The sequence below is a fragment of the Echinops telfairi genome, unplaced genomic scaffold (assembly GCF_000313985.2).
Source record: "Echinops telfairi isolate 266 unplaced genomic scaffold, ASM31398v2 ScPeMD7_7458;HRSCAF=8496, whole genome shotgun sequence".
Taxonomy (NCBI): Eukaryota; Metazoa; Chordata; class Mammalia; order Afrosoricida; family Tenrecidae; genus Echinops; species Echinops telfairi.
Window position 1 is genome coordinate 46,603,332 of NW_022111358.1, and position 23,433 is coordinate 46,626,764.

Consider the following 23,433-nt stretch of genomic DNA (forward strand, 5'->3'; position numbering starts at 1 on the left):
CCCCTCATTTTTTGCATAGGGTGTAGGCCTCCCAAAGTCCAAACTGAACTCCAACCATTCCCTTGAGCTAGCAAGGTACAAGCTAGCAACTCTGACAGCTGTGGACCCCTGAGCATGGGCAGGCTACAGGGGTACCCTAGCAATCATGAACCCTGATTGTTGAGGCCATCCCCACTCGGGGACAGTAGTCTGCATCTGGCGGGCAGCCCTTGGGGTGCACGGTAGAGGTGGGAGGGTCTACTTTCCAATTCGGGGCTTCCTGTCCGGTCTGAGTTCCTGTTAGGGACCAACCAGTCACCCCCAGTTTATCAAGACCCTGGTGGGACAGACGGAAACACTGCCCGACAGGTCTATCCTCTAAATTGCTAGGGTTGTGCCCATGGGGGCAGCCCTTGAAGTCTCCCTCTTTCACTGCCCCTCTACTTTACAGGCATGGTGTCCTCCGGGGACTGATCTCTTCTGATGACAGGTCCCAAGTACATGTGATGGAGACTTTCTGGGCGGCCCTTCCTCAGTCTCGCTGTTCTCCTGGCAGTCCATGGCACTGCCGGTACTTTGCAAACACCAGTTATTTCAAACATGCCGATGTGTCTCTGGTCAGTGTCAGTGCTACTTAATCAACTCAAGTGTTAGCAGCCCCAGCACTGTACCAGCTCTGAGCAGAATGTTGGCTCAGGCCGGCCATGCCCACCTTCCTGTTGCCAAGAGCACTGCCCCATCCCCCGTTGATTCCGATGCAGTGAGGACTGCCCCCCAGGGTTTCTCAGGCTGGGGGGGTGCGGGGGGCAAGCAGCTACCAAAGCACACTGACTCACCTTTCTCGGTCAGCACAACTGCTGGGCTTGAAGCTCTGACCCTGCGGCGAACTGCTCAGAGCCACCAGGGCTCCTCCAGCCTTCGCTGGACTGAGCAGAGGGAAGGGGCAGCAGACCCTCATCCCGGGAATCACCGTGCTGTTTCCTCAGGTGCCATCCGGTCAGTGCTGACAGCACGCTGCAGATGCCACAGACCGAAGCCCTGCCTGGTCCTGCGCCTCCTTTCTTGCAGCCTCTGCATCTTTCGGAAGACTGCCTTGGGAATCGGGACCACATTTGGAAGTCCCCTGTATTTCTACCCTGGTGCCTGGCCCAGCAGTTCAATTCTGAGATGAGTCTGCCACAGGTGGCTGGACTTTGGTGAGGGTCCCTAGCTTTATGGGCCAAGACCACCTTGTATTTGATGTTCTACTGACATGCATTAAACTGATCAGTAAGGTGCTGGCCTTGTAAATGAATGTTGCCAAAAATGTTCCCCACTCACAAACCTCCATGGGCAATGCAAACAGCTCAATCATTTCAAAGCCCAACAAAACTGGGGTTCAGTTAGTCCCTACTTGCAAAACATTCTCAACAGTGTGTTACACCATTGCATAAATTAATGACACCACCAACAGTACTACCTTATACCCCAAGGGGATGACATCATAGAATAATACTGATGCCTCTCAAGCAAACCAGATGCACACCACCCCTGGACAGGTGAATGGATTTGGGGCTCTCACTTTTCTTCTGACTCAGAGCAACTTTTAGGGGACTCCCACTTTTCTAGCCCCAATCCAAGAACAATTAGTTCTTATGACATGCCTCTGCTTGATGCTGTGCCTCATGAAGAGATCACTGAAGATATGGGTGCTACAGCCAAGTCTGGTGAAGAAAGCAGATGGTGCCTGGCTACCAGTCTCTGGGATCCTAAAGCCTTGTATTCAACAGCCACCCGGGACATCTACTCAGTTCCACATGGAAGCAGCACACCAACCAGTGAGATCCAAGGATAATAAGTAATAAAACCCAAATCCGAGGGAGGGAAAAGTAAGAGCTTATAAACATCTAATTTGCAGAAGGCTGTGGATGCATGGATGGCAGTGAGGGGCTCATGATCCATGTGTGGATCCCCTCTGATCTCGTGGACGTGAATAATCTTGCTACTGGACTATTATAAAACTTGATCCTGACAGATGGAATTAGGTTTATAACGTGGTAGCTGGCCATTAGATCTCCCACTTAATCCATTTTGGATTCCTTCTGGTTTCCAGTATTTCCGGCATTTTTCTCGACAACTTTGTTCTCTGGTTTAACATTGTCATTGGTCTTTTTTCTCGTATATTTGCTGTTGTTGGCTTGATTGACTGTTCATGTTTCCCAGCATGATACACAGGATGGGCAGATGCATAGACAATGAGAGCATCTTACTGATGGGGACGTGTAGGAGGGGGAAGTGAGAGAGAAATGAGCTAATGAACACAGGGGTTAGCAGGAGGCCCTAGAACTGTCGATGTATATACAACTCTTTTCAAATACGACTGACCTATGCTGGTGCGTGATGTGAGCTATGTATCTCCACCACACTGCTGGGGGGCAGGTCTACCATACTGGTGGCTAACGGGAGCACGAGCGGCGAGTGGTCTTCCAAGGTCTTGTTTTTTCCACTGCCTCTTTCCCAGGGCTCATCTGCCGACGGATGTGTGCTAAGCAGAAGTCTGGCCATGCTCACGTCCAAGCAGTGTTCTGGCTGTACTTCCAAGACAGGCTCAGACGTCCTGGCGCTTTGGGCAGTCTATTGTACTTGGCATTCTTTGCCTGTAACGAACTACACCGTAATTAACGTGTATAGATTCTTCTTTAGTTCTCCTTATTCAATTGTTCAACTTTCACTTGCATCAGGCGAGTGAAAATACAAGCTTTTGCCAAGAATACCTGAGAGTCTCCGCTCCCTCTGGGGCGTGAGAAACAGAACGCCTTGCCTGCCTTGTGTGGACTGCCAATCCGGAGGTGACCCATTTGTGTGAGAAAGCAGGGTGGGGAATGTGGAGGAAGCTTCCCTGCCCCCACACAATTGTACAACTAACCCCGCCTCTCCCCCCATTGCTCCCCGGGGCAGTTCTGCTCTGCCCTGTGGGTTACTGGGTGTTGGCAGGGGGGTGAGTGGGTGTGCGCTGCAAGGCTGCACCTGACACACTTGGTATAAACCAGCATGTGAGATGCCCTGTGTCCCATCAGGTGGCAAGGGTGACGCCTGAAGGCAGTACCAAGTGCCCGCTGCACCAGGGAACTCTGTGCTCTGCGCTGCCCACATGGTCAGCCACAAAAATGGAAAATCAATTCTTTCAATTAAAAAAGAGTATGATGTCCCAAGTACCCACCACCCCACAGGAAAAAGCACAATGAGCTGCTTTTTAATTTTTTCCCCTCTTTTCAACGCAGACGCAACAAGGACGTTACTCCATCGCCTGGCACGGGGTGGAGCCTTGGGGAGTAGAGTAGTCATGCCACCCCGTCCCTGTACTGGTGCCCACCCTCTCCCACACAATCCCAGGCTGTGTATTTGATGGTGCGGCCTTGTCCACGCTTCCCCGAAGGGGTTCTGGGGCTGAGGCCTCTTGGACACGGCTCGTGGTAGGGAGGCTAGGAGACAAGGTCTTTTATTAAGAGCAACCTATCCAGACAGCACAGGATGGGCCGAGACCGGCGGCTTCTCTAGAAAAGGCCGACATGAGGCTGGTTAACTGGGACGAGGGCAGCAGACACTCCTGCGTCTCTTGGGAGCTCACACGCTCAAGGGACGCGGACAGAGCAGGGCGCTCTGCCTTTTCTGACCTGTCAAAGGCAACCGGATGTTCCCGGGGAAGTCTGTAACGAGTTCGGGGAGCAGGAGTGCCAACGGCAGACTCTTCGGGCGGTGCCACTTCTCCATTAGCTTTGCCCTCCTGACGGACTGGATGCCCTCCACAATCTCGGCGACAGACACGCTCTCCCTCCCTCCTGGTGGTCGATGCCCAGCCCTCCTCTGAAAGGAGACGGCGCGTGAACTTGAACCCTGCAGGTGTTCTGGGGCCGAGGCCACCGTGAGGGCTAGTCATCCACAGTGATGTTTCGGAAGAGGTAGGCCATGGACTCCCCATTGTGAATTCTTCGGATGGCTTCAGCCAGGATCAAGCTGATGTCCACAGTCTTGATCTTGGGGCACTGCAGCTTCTGCACCTCATGAGGGACGGTGTTGGTCACCACCACCTAGATGGACAGCGAGAGGGAGACAAGTGACTTCCCTGTGCCCGACCTGCGCACACTTGGGTCTGTCCGAAGTACCGCCAACGCCAGACACCTTCCTGAACCATCACCACCCGAGGGAGAGGCTGTCTGCGACAACGGCCCCCTGAAGATGGTGCTTCCCTTTCACCCTCCCCGGCCAGTCTGGACTCGGTTCACTCCACATCAGACAGCGTCCTGCTCGGCGGATTCAGACTGGGACCTGAGCTCGCTGACTTTGGGGGACAAAGAGAAGTCTGCAGGGGTGAGGTCAGGGCTGCAGGGTGGAAGGGATGAGCTTTCCCAACGAAACTCCCCCTAAGTCAGCCCCTACTCCCCTCGCTCCAAGAACGAGCAGGTGCAGAGGAAACAACTCCCGGGTACAGCCTTTCTGCCCTTTGTCTCACCACTCCAGCACATCCTACCCTAGGAAGTCCTCATGAGCGTCTTCTGAGAAAAGTCTACCACGACAACCCCTTTGGCACCTCAAGATGTGGTGGCCGGAACCATCTGCGCTCGCCCTGGTATGTGGCCAAGCAGGTCCCCTGGGAGCCACTGCTCAGACTGCGCCCTTCCCAGGGAAGCCCTTACTCTTGAGTCTGCAGGATCAGTGCTTTCCTAAGGGGACTTGTCTGTGGCCATCACTGATGATGCGGGACCCTGGACCCTGGTAGCAATTGTCCTTATGTTAGATTGTCAACTGGTACAGGTGGATGGGCAGAGCATTCGCTTACTCACCTGAACACGTGGTTCATCCGTCTCATCTCATTCACCGCAAACCCCACCCCCCACCCCCGTTGCCACTCCTCTGTTTCTCACCCTCTGACCCTGGTCCTGGGGTCAGTGCTTGCAGATGACTCCGCCGTACACGGACCTCCCCAGTGCCACTGCCCCCAATGGACCTGGAACCTGTCGTCTACTGTTGGGCTGGCAACCAGGGCACCAGGGTACGCTGGTTTCCAGACCGGAAGGGGTTTTACCAGTCTCTACCTGACCGGATCAGTAAGCATGATCTTTTTAAAGATAACTGAGTTTGGGGGCCACATTCCCCCCTCGCTCTACTCAGCACCTTCCAATGCGATGGCTTCCAGCAGTGCAACTGGTAGAGCAGCAGCGGGCACCATCTGGTCCTTCAGGTGCCGGGGTTGCAGACTGGTGCTCCAGTGGGCACGCTGGACAAACTGTCCCCCTGGGCCCGGCACTGTCATCACTCTCCTCCCACAAGTTGCACCGTCAGAGGCTGCCCGCCAGTGTGTCTGGCCCCCGACCCACAGTGGCACTGTGGACTGGCCCTTGGGTCAAGTTGGGCATGGCTCAAGTTCTAAGCACCACAGCGCTTGATGGCACAGAAACGACACCCGACACCCTGACGCTGCGAGTGCTCCCGGGCTCAGAACCTGAAGCCGCAGTCCTCAGGGGTCCTGTCGGCCAGGCCACAGTGGCTGAGGCCAGCTCCATGCCCCAGCCCCACGTGATTGGGCGCATGTGAGTCCTGAGACATGCCGCCCCGGCCCAGTTCCACTCACATCTCCCCGGGGAACCACCTGCCTGACAAGCCACCGCTGATGTCGGCACGATCAAACACACGCCAAGGAGCCCTGGTGGCCCTGCTGGCGCAGCGGTGAGCTTGAGGCTGGCAACCAGGTTGGCATTTCATCCCTCCAGCAGCTGCCTGGGACCAAAGAGGAGATTTACAGCCTTGGAAACCCTCTAGAGGGCTCTCAGAAGCCCTGGACAGTTGGGGTGGGTGTTTCACAGAGCTGTTAGCAGAAAGGTCGGCAGCTCCACAGAGGAGATGGGCAGCCGGCATCTGTCAAGGTGACAGCCTAGGGGCCAGTTCGACCCCTTCCTAGTGGCTACTGGTGAGAAAGGTCAGCAGTCTGAGCCCACCCTCGGAAGGCTATGGGCTGGGGGCCTCTGCCCTGGTCGGCATGTCTGGACCCAGCAGCCGCAGTGGCAGGACCGTGGTCCTGTTAGGGCGGCAACAGCTCTGACCTCGTCGATGGAGGACTCCTCGATCACCAGGGGCGCGTCTGCCGACAGGATGCCATGGGTAGCCATGACATAGATCTTGTAAGCGCCCCTTTCTTTCAGGATCTCCGCGGCAGCTACAAAGCTCTCCACGTCGTCGATGATGTCATCCTGGGGGGAGGAGAACAGAGAGTGTGGGGGTGCCGTCTGCCACGCCGCTCACACCAGGCTTCCTGCGCCACCAGGGCAGCATCCTGAGAGGAGAGGGAGGGCGAAGGCCCGACCAGCCTCGCCTCGGCTGAGCTCCCAGCGTGAAGGCATCCCCCCTCCCCAGCCTCCCCAGCAAAGGAGGGTGCGGTGGCATGCTGCCCCCTTGGGCCCACCCACTGGAGCCTGGTGTGGCTGTCGGGAGGTTGTGGGCAACCTCCAGGGCTGGGGTGTATGGTGGTCAGGCCCCATCTCCTGCTGTCCATTTCTCACCAACCTGGTAGTCTTGTTTTCCACGAGAGTACACTGAGGGAGAAGGAACTACAAACCAGGAGTGGTGCAGGAGAGGGCTGGCCCTTGGGCCCAGCAGAGCCATTAGGGCCTGTACAAACACCGTTCCGGGAGGAAGGAGTCTGTACCGGGCTGTCCAGCAGCCAAGTCGGTGGGTTTTACGGGAGTCGTACAAAGGTTACAGGGAGGAGTATTCTGTGGGAGTGACTACATGTTTTCCTCTGTCGGGTACTTTAATCCCTGTTGGGCCAGTAGACCATGTTGGGTTCCACCTAGGGCTGCTTACCGCAAGGTCAGCAGTTCAAATCCACGAGGTGTTCTACTCCTGCACAGAATTTACAGTCTCGGAGACACCCAGGGGCAGTTCTACTCTGCCGTGCAGGGTGGTCATGAGCTGGAATTGCCCCATGGCGGTGGGTTTGGTCTCTAAAATCCTGCCCCTCGTCCTACGGGAGTTGGGTGAGGAAGCGCAGAGGGAGGACTCCAAGGGGCCCCAGCGTACCACGATGATGGCGATGCGTCCGCCCACGTCGCCCACCACGGTAATGGGCGGCTTCTCCTTGGCCATCATCACTGGAAAAGGAATCAGAACACAGACCCAAGTGACTCCAGGGACGACCACATGCCTAAGTACCGTTCTGAGAAGCATGCAGACCCACCACCAGGGTCTCTCTCAACGCTGCCAAATCAATGCAATGTCAACTTGTCAGCAGCAACATCATTACCAAGTTCAACGCAGCTCCGTCTGTCCATCCAGGGACTCCAACAAGAGTCCCATGTGAACTTGTACTCAAGATCTGGTGTACCCTACACACGTATGCGGGCCGGCCCTGTGCACACCAGGCACGGTTTGAGGCCTGCAGCGTCCCCGGGAGCAGGGAGGGCCTGGGAAGACAAGGGGCAAAGCAAGGGCACGGCGGCAGACGCAGCTCTGCCTTACCCTCACCGAGACCCTGGGGAGACGCAGAGGAAGCACTGCCCTGCAGGTGAAGGCCACCTGCCAGAGCTGGCTTTCTCCCCAACAACGACTTCCCGAGATCACCCGAAACCTCCAACCAGAAACAGTCCCTACACACGTCTGTGAGCCCCAAAGCCACAGGGTTGCTTCCCTAGTAAGGAATGGTGATCACATGACAGCAGGAGCCAAAAGATGGGCCGGGAAACCGGGAAGCAGTCAGTTTCCCGTAATGACAGTAGCAAGGAGGGCGGGAATGGTGGCCTCGCTTGAACGCAGTCACCTCCCGGAACGCTACTCGGAGAGGCAGCCGACCTGGCACGGCCCTGAGAAGAGCAACAGTGAGATGCAAGGAAGGACGCCGCCCTTCATGTTAGTGGCAGCAACGAGGGGGCTGTCACGTGCTTGGTGAAGAAAGCGGATGGTGCTTGGCTATTATAAGATACAGCGTCTGGGGTCTTAATGGTTTGAAGGTAAACAAGCAACCATCTAGCTGGGAAGCAACAAAGCCCACATGGAAGAAGTACACCGGCCTGTGTGATCATGAGGTGTGGACCGATCGGGTGTCAAGCACCAGAAGACCCAAATGGGAATGAGGGGGGTCGTGTGTAGACAGCTGGATGTCCCTCACAGAAGGGTCACAAGGACCCAGCCAGCCAGGGTGCAGGATAGCCCCGACAAGGCACACAGCCTTCCTCTAGTTCTTCATGTTCCTGCCCCGACTACCATGACCCCAGTCCTTACAAATCAGTGTGTTTCCCAAAGTGGCGATGCACCTCGTGGGGAGGGGCCGCTGCAAAAGCAGGTACCCCCACTCGCTCCTGGATGACCGGCCAGAGGACAACACCCGCTGTGGATGGCCAGCAGGGCGCAGGGTCATTTTTGGTTGGTTTTCCGGCACAGGAGGTGGTGGGCCAAGTCAGCAAGGAATCCTATGCTTTAGCTCACTCTCCGAGAAGGAAAGTGTTCGACTGGAGACTCGAGTTTGAGGAAGGTGTGGTGGGCGTGCCCTCCTTTCAACCTTCCTCAAATCCTGAAATCACCTAGAACCTCAGCTTCTACAGCCCAACGGCCTCATCCCAAACCCTGGCTCGCTGGACGCCCTTGGAGCCAGGAGTCCCTGCCCTGCCCGCAACGCCCACTCACAGGGCAGCTCCAGGCCCGGGTGCACCGTGGCGTTCCTGACCATCGGTGGGGAGTGTCGCCCGTCGTCCATGTCCAGCTCTGTGCACTGGGCTTCCCCATGGATGACAGCCAGCCCCAGGCGCAGCCTCTCTGCATACGACTGGGCCCTAGGAGAAAGATGGGAGGGGCATGGCGACCTTCCTGGGGAGGGACTGCCAGCACCAGGCTTTCACCGCTCTAACAGCAGAGAAGGAAACAATGCTCAGCCTTTCAGGGACGCAGAGGGCTCTCTAGTGGGCCTCGAGAGGCTCACAAGGAGGGGCCCGGGCTAGTCTCTGCTCCTACAGCTGTCCTCGCCATCACCAGAACAAGGAGGCTGGCCACCAACTAGGGGAAGTTCTTGCCGAGGTCTGACCCGCTTGTAGGAACCACCCAGACGGACAAAGGCATCGAGACCAGAGTTCACTTGCAGCCCCAGGATGGGGGAGGGAGAGGGGGCCCCAAGCTGGGATGGGGACTCCAGCAGAGACTCGGAGGTCAACTGCTGGACTCTACGGGGATGTAACTGCCGCCGCTGAATCCCACCTGTGAAAAGGCCCTATCGGCAGATGTTTGCTTTATGTTTCACCACTTTAAGAAACAACTGCCTGAAGGTGCTGGTCGTCCACTGTTCAGAGCCAGGGCCAGGGCCTCGCAGCGGGCCCTTGCCTCCCCCCAACAGCCTGTCGCGGGCCCTCTGCTTACTTACCTTTTCGCAGCATCAGGAGACTTCGCTACGATGACTGCATTTCTGTAATTTGGAATCTAGGTTTGGTGGGAAGATAAGAAAATACCAAGAAAAAAGCTTTATGCATCAGCGATAACATCTGGGGCTGGGAATACAGGTGTGGGGATTTCCCCCTCCCTCTTGTTGCAAGGACTGAAACTAGCAAAACTAATCTTCCGCATGCTCAATAAACGTCAGTGCAATGTGCCCTGCTACGTCCAGAAGCCCAGGGAAACCTGGCTGTAAACCTTAGCTTCAGGAAACCCAAGTTGAAAACTACTACTTAAAAGTGAATCTACTGTTAGTGCCTTCGAACAAAAAAAAACGACCAGCCCGGCCCCCTGCTGGCTGCCTCAGACATTTGGCTAAAGGGAAGGGAAGGGGGGTGGGGGGCTTCCGGGTGGCCCCAATGGTGGAGGCTACTAGGGCAGACCGCTAGGGGACATTGGGGCGGGTGTGGGGGTGCCTCACTTCTTCCTGGATATACTGGAGCAGGAAAGGGGAGGCGCGGAGGTTGTCCACGGGAAAGCTGAAAAAGCCTTGTATTTCCTTTTGATGAAGGTCCATCGTGATGATGTGGGTCAAACCTGAAAGTGTCAACAGAACAAAGTCACCAAGCTCACGCTGGCCCACAGGCGGCAGAGGCCGGGCTGCTGTGGGTAAGCACAGGAACCCTCCTTTTCACTCCTTACCTGGACACCCCCCTGCCTTACTGGACTAAAGGACGGGCTGGCAAGCCAAATGGAACCTTCTAGCTAGCTGCAGGGAAAGCGCGTCCCTCCTGGAAATGGAGAAAGCGTTGTATCTGAACGTGGGGTGAGTGAAGAAATGCCCAAGCAATCACCGATGGGCAGCAGGCCTTGAGGACTAGAATCTGGAAGAAACTGCTCCAGGGCGGGCGGAGGGAGAGGAGGAAGAAAGCCAATCGATGTGCACGAGGCCCGCACCTCACACAGGTGCTAGCGCAGTGGCTCTCAACCTGGGGTCTTTACCCCTCTGGGGGCCGAACAGCTCTCTCACAGGGGTCGCCCGATTCATCACAGTAGCAAAATGACAGTGATGGAGTAGCAACCAAAACAATTTTCTGGTTGGGGGTCACCACACCTTAGGAAGATTGAGAACCGCTGTGTCAGAGGGGTTGCAGCACCGTCTGTGTGCGGGAAGAGACAGGTGACAAGTATTCTTGTAGGGAAACCAGGGCGACCCTGCAGGGCAGGGTGGGGCTGGCCTGTGGCTCTCTGAGACTAACTCTTCATGGGCGTAGAGAGAGCTGGTCAAAGTGCTGTCTGTGAGGCTAGCAGGCCGATGGTGCATAACCCGGGATGCTGTGAGTCGGAACCGACCGCGTGGCAGCAAGGTTTTGGTTTTAGTTTATAGGAAAACATTAACTAAATCAAACAGGAAACTCACTGCCAACGAGTGGATCCTGACAGGGCAGGGTGGAGCTACCCCAGGGGTTTCTGAGAAGGAAACTCTTTATGGGAATAGAAAGCCTGTCTTTCTCCCACAGAGCAGCTGGCAGTTTCAAACTGCTGACCTCGTGGTTAGCAGCCCAACTTGAAGCTACTACCTGCCACGAGGGTTCCCAGTCACCAAACAAAAAGGTTAGCGTATAAACAGACTGCGACTGGCCCAACCTCCACGTAGGCTTACAGAACAGAGCCAGCATCATCACATGGTCTTTTCAAAACAAACCGCTCTCCTTTGTTGAGTGAATGTAATTCAAAGGTTTCCTTCTGATGGGCCTCAAAGATACATTTGTTTTACACAAACGCCAGACAAGTAAGGACAGCAGTGTACTGAGAGCACACGGCCCGGCTAGACAGGCACAAGGCAGAATAAAGGCAGGAAGAGCGAGCTGCCGTGCGGAGGCGACCAGGAGAACACATGACGGCGAAATACAAGTGCAGGTTCAATAGCATGGGGGGGAGTCAGACGTTCCGACGAAGGCAAACCCATCCATGTAGATATGACGCTCAAAAGACCCCACAAGAAGGCCCAGACCAACAGCCAAAGTTCTGGTGATAGGATGAAATCGAAAGTGGGAATCTGCATTCGAGAGCAGAAAACACTGGGTCTATGCCTTTTAACTGTAAGACAGTGGACAGACAAGAACAAGACCTTGTTCCTGAGCTCTCACCTCCAGCCAGCATCCCGCCCCGCCCGCGGCCCTGCTCGCACTCACCGGCCTTGGCCAGCATGGAGGCCAGCAGCTTGCACACGATGGAGCCCCGCTTCCGCATCTTGCTCTGCTTGCTGTAGGGGAAGTACGGGATCACCCCGATGATGTTCCTGGCGCAGGCCGTCTTCAGGGCGTACGCCATGATCAGCAACTCCATCACCGCCGTGTTCACGTCTCTGAAAGAGCCCCATGCCCTTAGTAGTCCCGAGAAGGTTCCTCAGGGGCCCTGGTGGCGCGAAGCTGCTAACCACAAGGTCAGCGGTTCAAACTCACTAGCTGGTCTGGGGGAGAGCCATGAGGCGCCAGCTCTGCAGAGATTTCAAGTCTCTGAAAACCCACAGGGGGCGTTCCACTCTGCCCTCTAGGTCACTCGGAGCTGAAATGGACTAAACGGTGGTGGGTTTCTTGAGACAGTGTCCCACACCACTGTCTGTGTGTGTGTCGTGCGGTGAGGGTCTGTGTGTGTGTGTGTGTGTGTGTCGTGCGGTGCTGTGTGTGTGTGTCGTGCTGTGAGGGTCTGTGTGTGTGTGTCATGCTGTGAGGGTCTGTGTGTGTAGTGCTGTGAGGGTCTGTGTGTGGCATGATGCTTCAGAGGTCAGCAGGGTCACCCAAGAACAGGCGCTGGAGAAGGGCTTGGCTCCCACTCCGGAGGAGGAAGCGCAGAAGACATCAAGCACCGCAAGCTCAGCAACGTCACCATGGGAGCCCCTGCCTCCTCCCTGACACTCTGTGCCTGATCTTGTGACGGCGATATGGTCACTGGGTGGCACACAGTGCAGGTGTCACAGTGGGGATGGGGTAAACGCTGGTTGAGAAATGGTCAACGCAGACCTGATCTGCAGAAGGATGTCTTCCATGAACGCCAGGGCGAGCCCACCTGGCCTGCTGAGCAGCCACCCCGGGAAGGGGGCAATGGGCGCCCTGGGGCAGTAGTTAAGGAGCTTCAACACAAATCTGCAGGCTGGTGGTGCAGATGCACCAGCCCCTCTGCACGAGGAAGTCCGGGCGGTTTACAGCCTGGGAAACCCTGCGGGGCGGCTCTGCTGTCCTACAAGGTCACCCAGAGCTGGCTCTGCTGGCGGGTTTGCTTCTGCTTCTATTCATCATGAAGTCCACCCCCCCCACCCCCGTTTTCTTTCTGCACTCTCCTCCTCTTGATAACCTCGGGCCGACATCTCCGGCCTGGGCTGAGCAGAGCCTCCCACCCCGCACCGCATTGGTCAGCAGAGGACAAAGGGGCTCTGTCCCTCTGGTGGGACCGTCTGCTGACAGGCAGTTAGCTACTTTGTGCAGCGGGGGTGAAGGGAGGGTGGCTGGCAGCCTTGGCCTTGTTTATCTGTCCCAAAGAATGTTCCCACTACATCCTGGCTCCATCTCGGTCCCTATCTCAGCAGGACAATCTTAATGGCTTTCCCAGCTGACCGCTTTTCTGCCCTACCCACTCCATCCCTGGCCCGGCTCAGGTCATCACACGCTTACTTATTCAACGCAGTCCAGCCTCACTGTGTGAGCATTTGGGAGACACAAAAAGGGAGGGTTTTTGTCTTGTTGGGGGCGGGGGGGGGGGGTTCATGAGCTTAGTCAGCTGCCCACCAAAAGCTTCGAGTCCACCCAGAGGCACCTTAAAGAATGGCCGGGCAACCCAACCAGGGAATCGGCTGCTGAAAGCGCTCTCCTGAGACACAGGCCCTCAGTCAGACCCAGCGACAGCCAGGCCCGTGAAGGCAGGAGATCCAGGGCCACAGCTGGATTTGCCCTGCCCCAACACGCACAGACTCTCCTGTAGCAATCCAACAGTCAACTCCACTGAAGCTGATTTTAGATCAGCATCCGCGCAGGTGCATATAAACGCCAACCTCGTCCTTCCACAACTGCTCTTGCTTGGTATGGACCCCGCTCCGGTCCATGGCTTCGGGTGCCTGGAACATCCTGGACACTGACTTATGGGACCGTTCGGCCTGGCGGCCAGCCAGTTCTAAAGCAGTGCCACCGCCAGGACCAGAGCCGGGAAGGGACACAAGCCCCGGGGCAGGGACAGCCACAGGGCTCGTGGTAGCCATGCTGCCACCACACACCCACCAGGCCTGGGGAGGGTGGCTGCACGGCGGCAGTGTCGTCACAGCAGTGTGTGTGAGAATGGGTTGCGGTGTTATGTCCTTCCCATCCTTGCCTCCAGGGCAGCTCACTACGGCAAGCCCGAGTCAGAAATCGGCCGCAGCCACCCCACCTTATGAAAGAAGAGCCCGCCCAGGTCCCGCTGGTCCAGAAAAGGCAGCGTGCGGACACCTGCAGATGGCTCCTGTCTCCGCCACCATCCACGCCGTGCTGACCGCCTCACCCTAGGGAGTCACTCTTGGGTCCTGGCCCCTCAATACACGTCACAGAAGAAAGGGACCGAGGCCAAGCTCAGCTGGCCAGTGGCTGGCCGCCTCCTACAGTCCTCAGAGAGCAGTCTCAGTCGGGACAGGAGACTCGTGAGCCTCCTTCCGAACTCCGAGCCCCAGGTTTCCCGGCAGGGCCGTGAGAGGCTGGTTTGCGTGGGGCTGCCGAGGCTACTGCTCTCCCCCCCTCTCACCCCTAGTAAACACGTCATCTCAGCTGGCCCCACCAAGGCTCTTTGCTGTGTGCCTGCCTCCCTTCTAGCATGTCCTGTGTGCCCACAGGCTGGAAGCCGCTGCCTCGGAGCCCAACACAGACCACCTACTGTAGAGCAGCAGAGAGCAGCTGGCCTCCCGCCTGTGCGCCTCCCGTGTGGCCTCATCATGAGCAGATGTTCTCAAAGTCCAGGGGGCTGAAGCAGGGCCCCCCAATAAGGGCTGACTTTCTGTGGCGGGGCAGTTTGGGCATGGGCCAGCACCCCGTGGACGGGGTAACAACACAGAGGACCGGGTGTAGGGTGACGACAGGCCGCTGTGTTGTTGAACCCTGAAGTATCTGGGCCACCAGGCTGGCAGCTTACGCTAACAGGGTTGCTCCACACACCCAACCTCCCCGCCAATTAGAGTTTCCAAAGACGAGGTGGCTCTTCTCGCGGTCACGTGGTTGGCTGGCTTACACTCGGCACACGTGAAACCAAAGCCAGCACCCGGCAGCAGTGGCCCGAGCGTGCGTGTCTGGGCAAGGGTCCCTGCGAGCCCGGTGAGGAGCACAGCCCTGGCACGCCCTGTGGGCAGTGACGTGAACTATGTGGGCGCTCTGCTTCTTCCCTCAAGGTTTAAAGACTCAGCGATTAGAAACGTTTCTCCTCTTGTCCAGAAGCCAGGCCAAAAGGGGGAGGAAGCTGCTTTTGCAGCAGCTCCCCTGCATCAGACTAGTGCGCCCCACCTCCCACGGGGTTCTCTCACCCACGTCAGGACACTGGGGTCTAGGTTTCCCACAGACCCGGATGGCAGGACCCTCCGTGCCCTGGGAGGTGATGGGCAAGGGGAGCGCTCTCCAGACAAGCCCTCCTGCTGAGGTGAGGGGACAGGCCAGAAATGTGCTGCTGCGTCACCAGAACACAGGACAGTTACGCGTGCACACCACCCCGACACCAAACGCTTCCCAGAGGAGCCCAGGAAGCAGCGTCAGGAGCACTTGCTTGCCCTGACAAGCTGAAAGGCCTTCCTGGTCGGGGTAGTGAACAGCGGGGCCTGTGCCTACGTGCAGGGCAGCAGTCTGCACCTGGAAATAGCCCATCGTTGAGAGAAATACTCCAACGGAGTACAAATGTTTTGAGGAGGAGGAGGGCAATGAATGTACAAGTGTGTTTTACCCAATTGATGTTTGGATTGCGATAAGAGTCGTATGAGCCCCTAATACGATTAAAAAAATGATTCGACGGAATTTTAAAAAAAGAAAAAAATACACCAAATGGCTGTTCCTGTAGACAGTGAATTCCCATCGACAATTTCTAGGGAAAGAAGGTTGAAAAAGCAGGGCTAGGAGCCCTGGTGGTGGGGAGGTTAAGCGACGGCTGCTGACTGACCACCACTGAGTACAAGGCTCTGTTGCCATGGAGAGGGACGGGCCTGTGCCTGAGCAGACTCTCGGACCCTCGTGGGTGGTCCAGGCTGTCAGTGGGAAAACCGCTGACGCTATCAGCGCCCGGAGTGACTGACCGAGCTTTCCCTTTCTGTTTCCAGGGTTGCTGGTCCTGCCGTTTGCTTGTTTGCTGGTTGGTTTGTTGGTGGTGGAGTAGCTGGGCTTACGGGTTTTGATTTTATCATAAAACCACTGCAGAAGTAAACCAGAGCTGTGCGTATCCCATGGACAAGCAGATGGATGCTGGGCTGGCTCCCACTTAACTCTAGTCCCCATCCAACGACGTGGCCCTGCTCGATACTCGGCTTCATGAACAGATCACTGAGACACACGTGCTACAGCAAAGTGTGGTGAAAAAGCGGATGGGGTCTTCGAGGCTCGTATTCAAACAGGCAGCCGTCAAGGGAGGCGGCAACTAAGTTCACGGAAGAGGCACACGAGCCTGTGTGATCCAAGGTGACAAGAACAAAATCCAACACGATGAAGGGAAACGTATCAGAGCTTACATTGTGAACACCCAGTTTGTAGAAGGCTCTGGAGGGCAGAGGGAGCCCAGAACCCACTGCAGAGTGTCTGGTCGGATTAAGCCACTGGCCGATCCCCTCTAGCCACAGGCAAGGGTCTCGAACAACTTTACTATCAGAGTTCACTGTAAACTTGATTATGCTGGATAGAACCTGATACTGGGTCAGCTGACCTCCATCTTGACCCAACCTGAATTTGCTCTAGGCTCAAGTATTTTTTTTTTTAAATCGTTTTATTGGGGCTCATACAATTCATCACAATACATAAATCAATTGTGTAAAGCACACCTATACATTTGTTGCCCTCATCATTCCCAAAATTCGCTCTCCTCTTGGGGAGGTTCAAGTATTAATTGCTTGTTCCATGACAAAATTACCCCCCTGGTTTTTAAAGTATTGATGGTGGGCCTTTTCTTTCTTCCTCGTTACTTGTATTTTTATCTTTACGTTATTATTTTATCCTTACCACTTATTTTGGTTTTGTTTTTATTGTTTCTGTTGGGTTTCCCAGTTTGCAAAGCACAGAGGAGGGGATGCATGGAGACAACAGCAAGATGATGCAAGGGTTTATAGGGGCTTTAGGGGTGGGGGTGGGAGATAGGGAGAGGGTGAGGAGATTGGGGAGCAGACAATGAATGGAGGAAGAGAAGAGAGCACTAGAACTGACTGAGATTATACAGCTCACTTTAAAAGCAATCTAACCATGGAAGTAGATGGTGTGTGAATATGATTATCAAGAAAAGCACAGAAAAAAAGAGAAACCAAGCTTGGCCAATGGTTGCCCTAGGTGAAGGGGAAAGGGGTGCTGCGTAGGGGCACTGAGTTTATGTCGGTGAAGGGGAAAGGGGTGCTGCGTAGGGGCACTGAGTTTATGTCGGTGAAGGGGAAGGGGTGCTGCGTAGGGGCACTGAGTTTGTGTCGGTGAAGGAAAGGGGTGCTGCGTAGGGGCACTGAGTTTGTGTTGGAGGCGCTAGGACAACTTGGAAAAGGCATCAATAGTGCTGTCCAGCAGGAAGAGTATAATCAAGGACACTGAATTACACAAGCAGAAGTCATGGAATCGGAGAACGTTCTGTTGTATAAATTTTTGCCACCATTAGGGGAAAAAATTATTACATGAATAACAGTGAGTGCAAGGAAGATGTTCTAAAATTGAATGACAGTTGTGCAACTCCCCTTGATATGATTGAGTTACTGAATTGTATGACATGTGGATAAAGTGTCAATAAAACTGTTTAAAAATAAAAAGTTGTCAGGAAGCCAAAATGACAGGCTCAGAGACCCGCAGGGGCAGTTGCACCACCCCCACCCCCACCCCCACCCCCGCAGGTTGCGGCGTGTCGGCACGGCTTACCTGGGTATGGTCTGTATGATGAAAACATCCTGGCCACGCACGGACTCCTTCACTTCCACCCTCGTCTCTGAAACACAGCAAGTCCCCCAGGTTTAAGGGCAGCACTGGGCGAAGCCATCACCAGGCAAACACCAGTCTACCTCAGCGGGCCCACCAAAGTAGTAATATGAAATCCTGAAAAATCCACATTGCTACAGAGCCCATTCTGATTCATGGGGACCCTCTAGGGCAGAGCAGAACTGCCCTGGCTTTCCAAGGCTGCCACCCTTCACGGCAGCCGGCGGCCTTCTCTCCCCCCACTGGGCAGCGGGTGCTCTTCAGCAGCTGCATCGCCGTCACCAGATTTCAGAATTTTACTTGAGAAACAGCAAAACCACACATCAAACCCACTCAGAGTGACCCGAGAGAGGGCTTCCCAAGCTCTATATCTTTAGGGAGCAGACAGACCCAGCTGTCTCCCAGGGAGGGGCTGGTGGGCTTGACTGCTGGCATTGTGGTTGGCTGTGCAGTGCTTATTTGACAGAGCCACCACGAATAGTGACGCTAGGAGGACAATATGCCAAAAGTCCTCCTAAAATCTCAAGGTCCCCAAAAAGCGACACAGAAACCCGCCCGGAGGAAAAGCCCACAGCCCACAAGGAGGCCAATGACCAACAACCCCCAGCTGTTCGCACAAGAAGCCCCCTCCGCGCCAGACCCTGCAGCAGAGGCCAGGGCCCAGGGGCAGACCGCAGCAGGAAGACTTGGGCACCCTCCGAGGCCCTCAGGGCAGAGGCAGAGCTGCCGGAAGGACGCGCAGGATATGCGGCGCTGGAGGGGCCTTGCCACCAGCCTCACTGTGTAGAGGAAGGGACCGTGCCACATGGACTGGGCAGAAGGGCAGCCTGAGCACCTGGAAACTGCTGGGCAGCAGAGCAGAAGAGGGCCCTGAGGGAGGGAGAGGTCAGTGGGCCAACTGAGGACAGAGCTATAATCAAGAGCCTGGGCTTCAAGCCGAGTGTGACAGGGATGCCACGGAGGGAGGAGGGCATGAGCTAGTTTTACCACTGGCTGTTGGAGTGGCCCCTGGGGCCCGAGCTCCCAACACCAGGAGACGCCACTTCAGGCTTCCTCGGAGTCCAGGCTGGACTCAGCGGTGGGAAGCCAGCAGGGCAGGTTGCACTCTGGGTCAGAGGGACAAGACGAGGTGATGGATGGTGAGATGGTGCAGGGGCAGGGCTGGGATGCCGAAGGCCCACAGGGTGACTGGGCCCTGCAGGGCCTCCAGCAGTGGTGGACAAAATCCTTTGATCACTTGTGTTTACAAAGGTCCGGTGGAAGCACAGAGGGTGGGCTGGAGCAGGCTGAGGTGGAGGTGAGAGGCCAGCCGGGAAAGGAGGCCAAGAGCCCCAGGGAGAGGGAAGGAGGACTCCGGCAGTTAAGGAGGGCCCTGCTTGGGGGCTTCTCAGCCTGAGACCTGATACTTTAAATTCATCATCCCTGAATCAGGGCACTCCCCTACCTGCCTCCACTTTCAGGTTTTTAAATATCAACAGCTCATGACTTGCCCCCACAAAGAAGCAAAATAAGCCCTCAAGCTCACTGCCATCGAGTCAGGACTGTCCTGTGAGACTGTAACTGCCTATGGGAGTACAAAGTCTCTCTCGAGGCTGTAGAGGATGTCTCGAAGGGCCCCAAGCAAGCCTCCAGACCAGCGTGCCCTCCCCGGTCTAGATGACGCTACTTCTTGGTAGCTCTGCCCTCCAAAGACTTTAGGAAGGAAAAGGGGTGGAGACGTGTGGGCCCTGGCTTTCAACACTGCAAAACTTAATTCCAAAGGATCTGATACCAGCTGGGGCTCACATCCAGGTGGGTTTTGTCACCTGAAGTGCTGGTTCCACTTCGCACTGCCATGGGGTACATTCTGACTCACAATGACCCTGTAGGGCAGGGCAGACTAACTGCCCTGTGGGTTTCTACAGAAGTAGAATGTCTTGACTTTCTCCCATGAGGTGGATGGTGGCTTTGAACTGCTGACGTTGCGGTTGACAGCCCAACGCATAATCACCACGGCACCAGGGCTCCTTCCTGGTCCCACTGGACTCCAACCTTGGCGTTCCAGGAGCTCTGGCCGCCCAGCAGGGGTCTGTCTTCAGTCATGTAACCATGCCATGGTCCTCCAAGTACACCAGAGGATGCACCTGTGGCTGCCAGAGGTGGGGAAGGACTGAGCCAGAAAGGCCACAGGGAGGAGCTGGAATAAACCAAGGCTACCCGATGCCCCCCGTGTGCCTGGTGCCAGCCGATGCCCACAGAGGCAGACAAACCCCCAGAGGAGAAATGACATCTTCTCACCGCTCGCTTTCCTCTCCCACATGCCTGTTTTGTTGGCAACATCTTGGGAAGGGGGAGGATGAGGAAGAAGATGTCCTGCTGGGGGGGAGGGTACAGGATGATCCCTCGTACCCTGACCTTGAAGGGAGGAGCGCTTTCTGGCCCACAAAAAGGGAGGGACACTCGCCCTTGAAAAGCAAGCCGGCTCAGTACGTCCTTGGAGAAGATCAGAGGACGAGACGAGCAGGCAAAGAGTAAGTAAACCAGGCGTCCTCCCAATGAAGCAGGTGCAGGAAGGTCCGCACGGAGAGGGTACAAAGGCGACTCACAGGACGGGAGAAAACCCTCGGAGATGTGCTATGGATTAAATAAGTGTTGTACATCCTGACCCGATGCCCAGAGGGAGAAAGGCCTGGCAACCTGCTTCTACACAGGTCACAGCCTGGGAAGCCCTATCCGGGCGCTGCGGTCACGTGGGGTGGCTGGGAGCCGAAATGGCCTAGATGGAATCCACCAACGACCAAGACTCACAGCGACCGACTGACCGAAGAGAACTGGCCCTGTGGGTCTCCAAGACTGAATCTCGACAAGAGCAGAAAGCCTCTTCTTTCTCCCTTGGGGCGGCTTGGTGGGTTCAAACCACTGGCCTGGCGGGCAGCAGCCGAACTCGAACACTAAAGGGTGCTTACAAAAGCATTGTAACTTACCTCCATTGGTCTCCTGGTACACAACCGACTTCCCCAATTCTGCACAAAGACGCCTGTGGGCAGAAGGAGTTTAAAAATTTTAAAAGGCCATCAAGCACTGCCTCCCTGCAGAGCGTCCCCAACGGAGGCGAGCGTCAGGGCCACTGTCTTTGTAATACAATGACTGTCTTGGAAAAGCTTCCCAGGACCAATAGTTGGCCTCTAGTAATGAGCCCCAACCCAGGAAGGAAAACACCTCAACTGCCAGGTGCCTCCAGATTAACCAGGTGTCTGAGACCATGACCAAGTGGGAAGCTGTAAAAAGCCAGGTGGGGGACCATCAGAAAAACATAAACATCAGCAAGGTCTACATACTCGGAATGAGCACCTTTGCAGGGGTGGTGGTAATTGTGTCGTTAAAAAACACCACGAAACTGCGCTAGCACAAGGCTGAGTCCGTGGGGAAGTTGCTTAAAACAATCCAAGGGAGGGGTTGTTGAGCAGAACAAACAAGGCGAGCAAAGAGTTGCTAAAAGTGGCAACTGAGGGTCTTCCCTGTTCCTCACTCACTCACACACACAAGCACCCATGGGACAACACTCACTCACACACACAAGCACCCATGGGACGTGTGACCAGGTCTAGCCCGAGAAGGGGCTGTTTTGCTTTTGTTATTTGAAGATCCCTGCTGGAAGTTTAGCTGGGTGAGGAATCCCGGAATGTTTTGGCCTGGGTGGGGGTGGAAGGTCACCTGGCCAATCCGGCTTCAAGTCACGCTTCACACTCAGACCCTGTTCTCATCAACTCTTACTGAGCACTCCAATCGGGAACAGAAGGGGAGTGTTTACAAACACATACTCTCTACAATCACAGGGCACCTTCCTGGAACAAAGCAGGGCAGAGACTCTTCAGGAGTGCACAAGACTCCTCCCAGATGCCCCCTGGCCCCTTGCTTCCAGGTTGCTCACTGGGGAAAGTCAGCATGGGCAAGGCTGGCCCCATGCAAACAAATGCGGCTGGGGCTGATCCTTGGTCTTACGAAGAACTGGGGTGGGGTCGGGGTGGGGTGTCTGTTGAAATCGTAACATGGAGTAGATTGCAGAGCTGTTGAAAGGGGGTTTTATGGGTTAGGTTGTTTGTTTGTTTTTGCTTTTTAAAGTCCTCTCATCTCAAATCTGCAACTCAAAAGAAAGAGATCTAAGAAAATACAAGCTGAAGAGGCCTCCTCCTAGACTAGCACTATCTCCAATTTAAAAAATCCCTGCGTGCGATCACAGGGATCAGCTCTGGAAAGTTCCCAGAGCAGCACTGAAGTGCGTACCACGTTGTGAAATGACTGAATGTGAACAGACAAGGTGTTCCCGGTCATGTCCCAGAGGTTTACCAGGAGACTCTCCCTCAACATCAGGCCTCTGACTGCCAAGTCCAAGACAGGGTAAAACCAGCCTGCGAGGTTTTGACATTGCCACATTTTAAGGGACTAGGAAGCCTCACCTCTCTCCCCAATTAGTACTCTGGGCTGCCCCAAAAGCTGACCGGCAGAAAGAGGCCATTTAGCAAACTGGTATTATTCAGAAGTCCACACTGAGCCCCTGCTTGGCCAGATGCCTGACCTACAGTAAATAAGTTCCTAACTCATCTGGCCTACTGCCTCCTTTTCAGAAATGCCCCCCAAAAATCACTCAGCAGTCCCCTGGCAACTAACCTTTGTGCTATATAGCCCACACACCAGGATAAAGTATAGGTATCTACCATGGCAGCTCCCTGGATGACAGCGCCCACCCCCAACCACACAAACACACACACAGGGGGAAATTCAGATTCCACACTAGCTCCTTCGCAGCCCCTTTTTCCAAATCCAGTTCAGGCACTGTCACAGTGCCGGTAAGTGGCCAGGCTGGAAGGACATCTGTCAGACTCCACAGGCTGCCCTCCAGCCCCAGCCTCCTTGGGTTACAAAGGGAAACCACCACACCCACGGGCAAGGACTTGGCTCCCAATGACCTATTGTGCTCACTTGCCAAAAGGAATTGACTGAGGTCCCCCCCACACCCTCGGTGGGCGTGCACGTGCTCAGTGGTGGCTGGAAGTAGACTGCCAACCCGTTGCTCCGGGGTGCATCCTCTTTCCTCTAGTGTGTCACCCACCACCTGGGTCACCCAGGAATTCCTCCCAGGGCTTACTCAGAGCCAAAGCTGACTTACAAAACTGGGTTAAACCCCCTGCCTTCCTGCTGGTCCCGACCCATATGACCCTACAGGGCACAGGACAACAGCCCCACAGGGCTTCCAGGCCTATACTGTGGACAGCCGCCTCTGTATTCCCCCAGGTTTGGGGGGTGAGCGCACACAGCTTACCTCTCCGTTAGCGGACCAGACGTCGCCCAGTGGTTAGAGCTAACCTTTGTAACACCAACCCAGTGAATTAGCTTCCCTTACAGGCTGACCTGTCCCCACCCAAGCTTCACTTTAACAAGCTCCCCAGGGAACTATGCCCGGGCAGGGATGCAGTCCAGCCAGGAATGGAAGAGAAGGAACCCATCCAAACCCAGGGTCTCCCGGCCTCCTTCCTCCGGCTTCCAACGTGGCCTCCGGATCTTCCACCTGGAAGGCCTCCATGTTACCACATCCCGGCCCCTTCTCAATTCGGGGGCGTGGGAATGGGGAGTCAGGGCGCGTAAAGGGGCGCCGTGCCCGCAGCGCCCCTCCCCCCTGCCACTCGATCCGGGGGGGCCTTGGACCACCCGGTTCTCCTCGCCGCCCTCGGAAGGGGGCGTGGGCAAGACGACGGAAACGCGAGCAAAGAGGAGCAGCGAGGTGTGGGGGTGCCTACGTCGGCCCCCTCCCCGTTTCCCAGTGCCGAATTTGGGGGACGAGGGTCGCTTCTGCCACCTTCAAAGCCTTGCCCAGCTCCGGAACGGCATGGGTCTGCCACCCTGATCCCGGCGCCGCGGGGCCAGACGGAGCCCCGGGCCG

At 55.9% G+C, this 23,433-nt stretch overlaps 2 protein-coding genes across 2 annotated transcripts in view; both read right to left on the minus strand.

Annotated features, from left to right (window-relative positions):
- The window catches only part of QRICH2 (glutamine rich 2), a 38,273-nt gene extending 37,336 nt beyond the window's left edge, over positions 1-937 (minus strand). The window contains exon 1 of the mRNA XM_013006272.2: positions 816-937. Within this exon, the coding sequence (XP_012861726.2) occupies positions 816-937 (122 nt within the window). The remainder of the gene's footprint in view (positions 1-815) is intronic.
- A 2,504-nt stretch (positions 938-3,441) lies between these two features.
- On the minus strand, positions 3,442-20,526 carry PRPSAP1 (phosphoribosyl pyrophosphate synthetase associated protein 1). Its single transcript, XM_004709125.2, has 9 exons — positions 20,480-20,526; positions 17,460-17,526; positions 11,562-11,734; positions 9,848-9,963; positions 9,359-9,414; positions 8,632-8,777; positions 7,033-7,103; positions 6,057-6,203; positions 3,442-4,046 (listed from the first exon to the last, which is right to left on the minus strand). The coding sequence occupies exons 3-9, from the start codon at positions 11,713-11,715 to the stop codon at positions 3,888-3,890; spliced, it is 849 nt and encodes a 282-aa protein (XP_004709182.1). The 5' UTR covers positions 11,716-11,734; positions 17,460-17,526; positions 20,480-20,526; the 3' UTR covers positions 3,442-3,887.
- Positions 20,527-23,433: the final 2,907 nt, after the last annotated feature.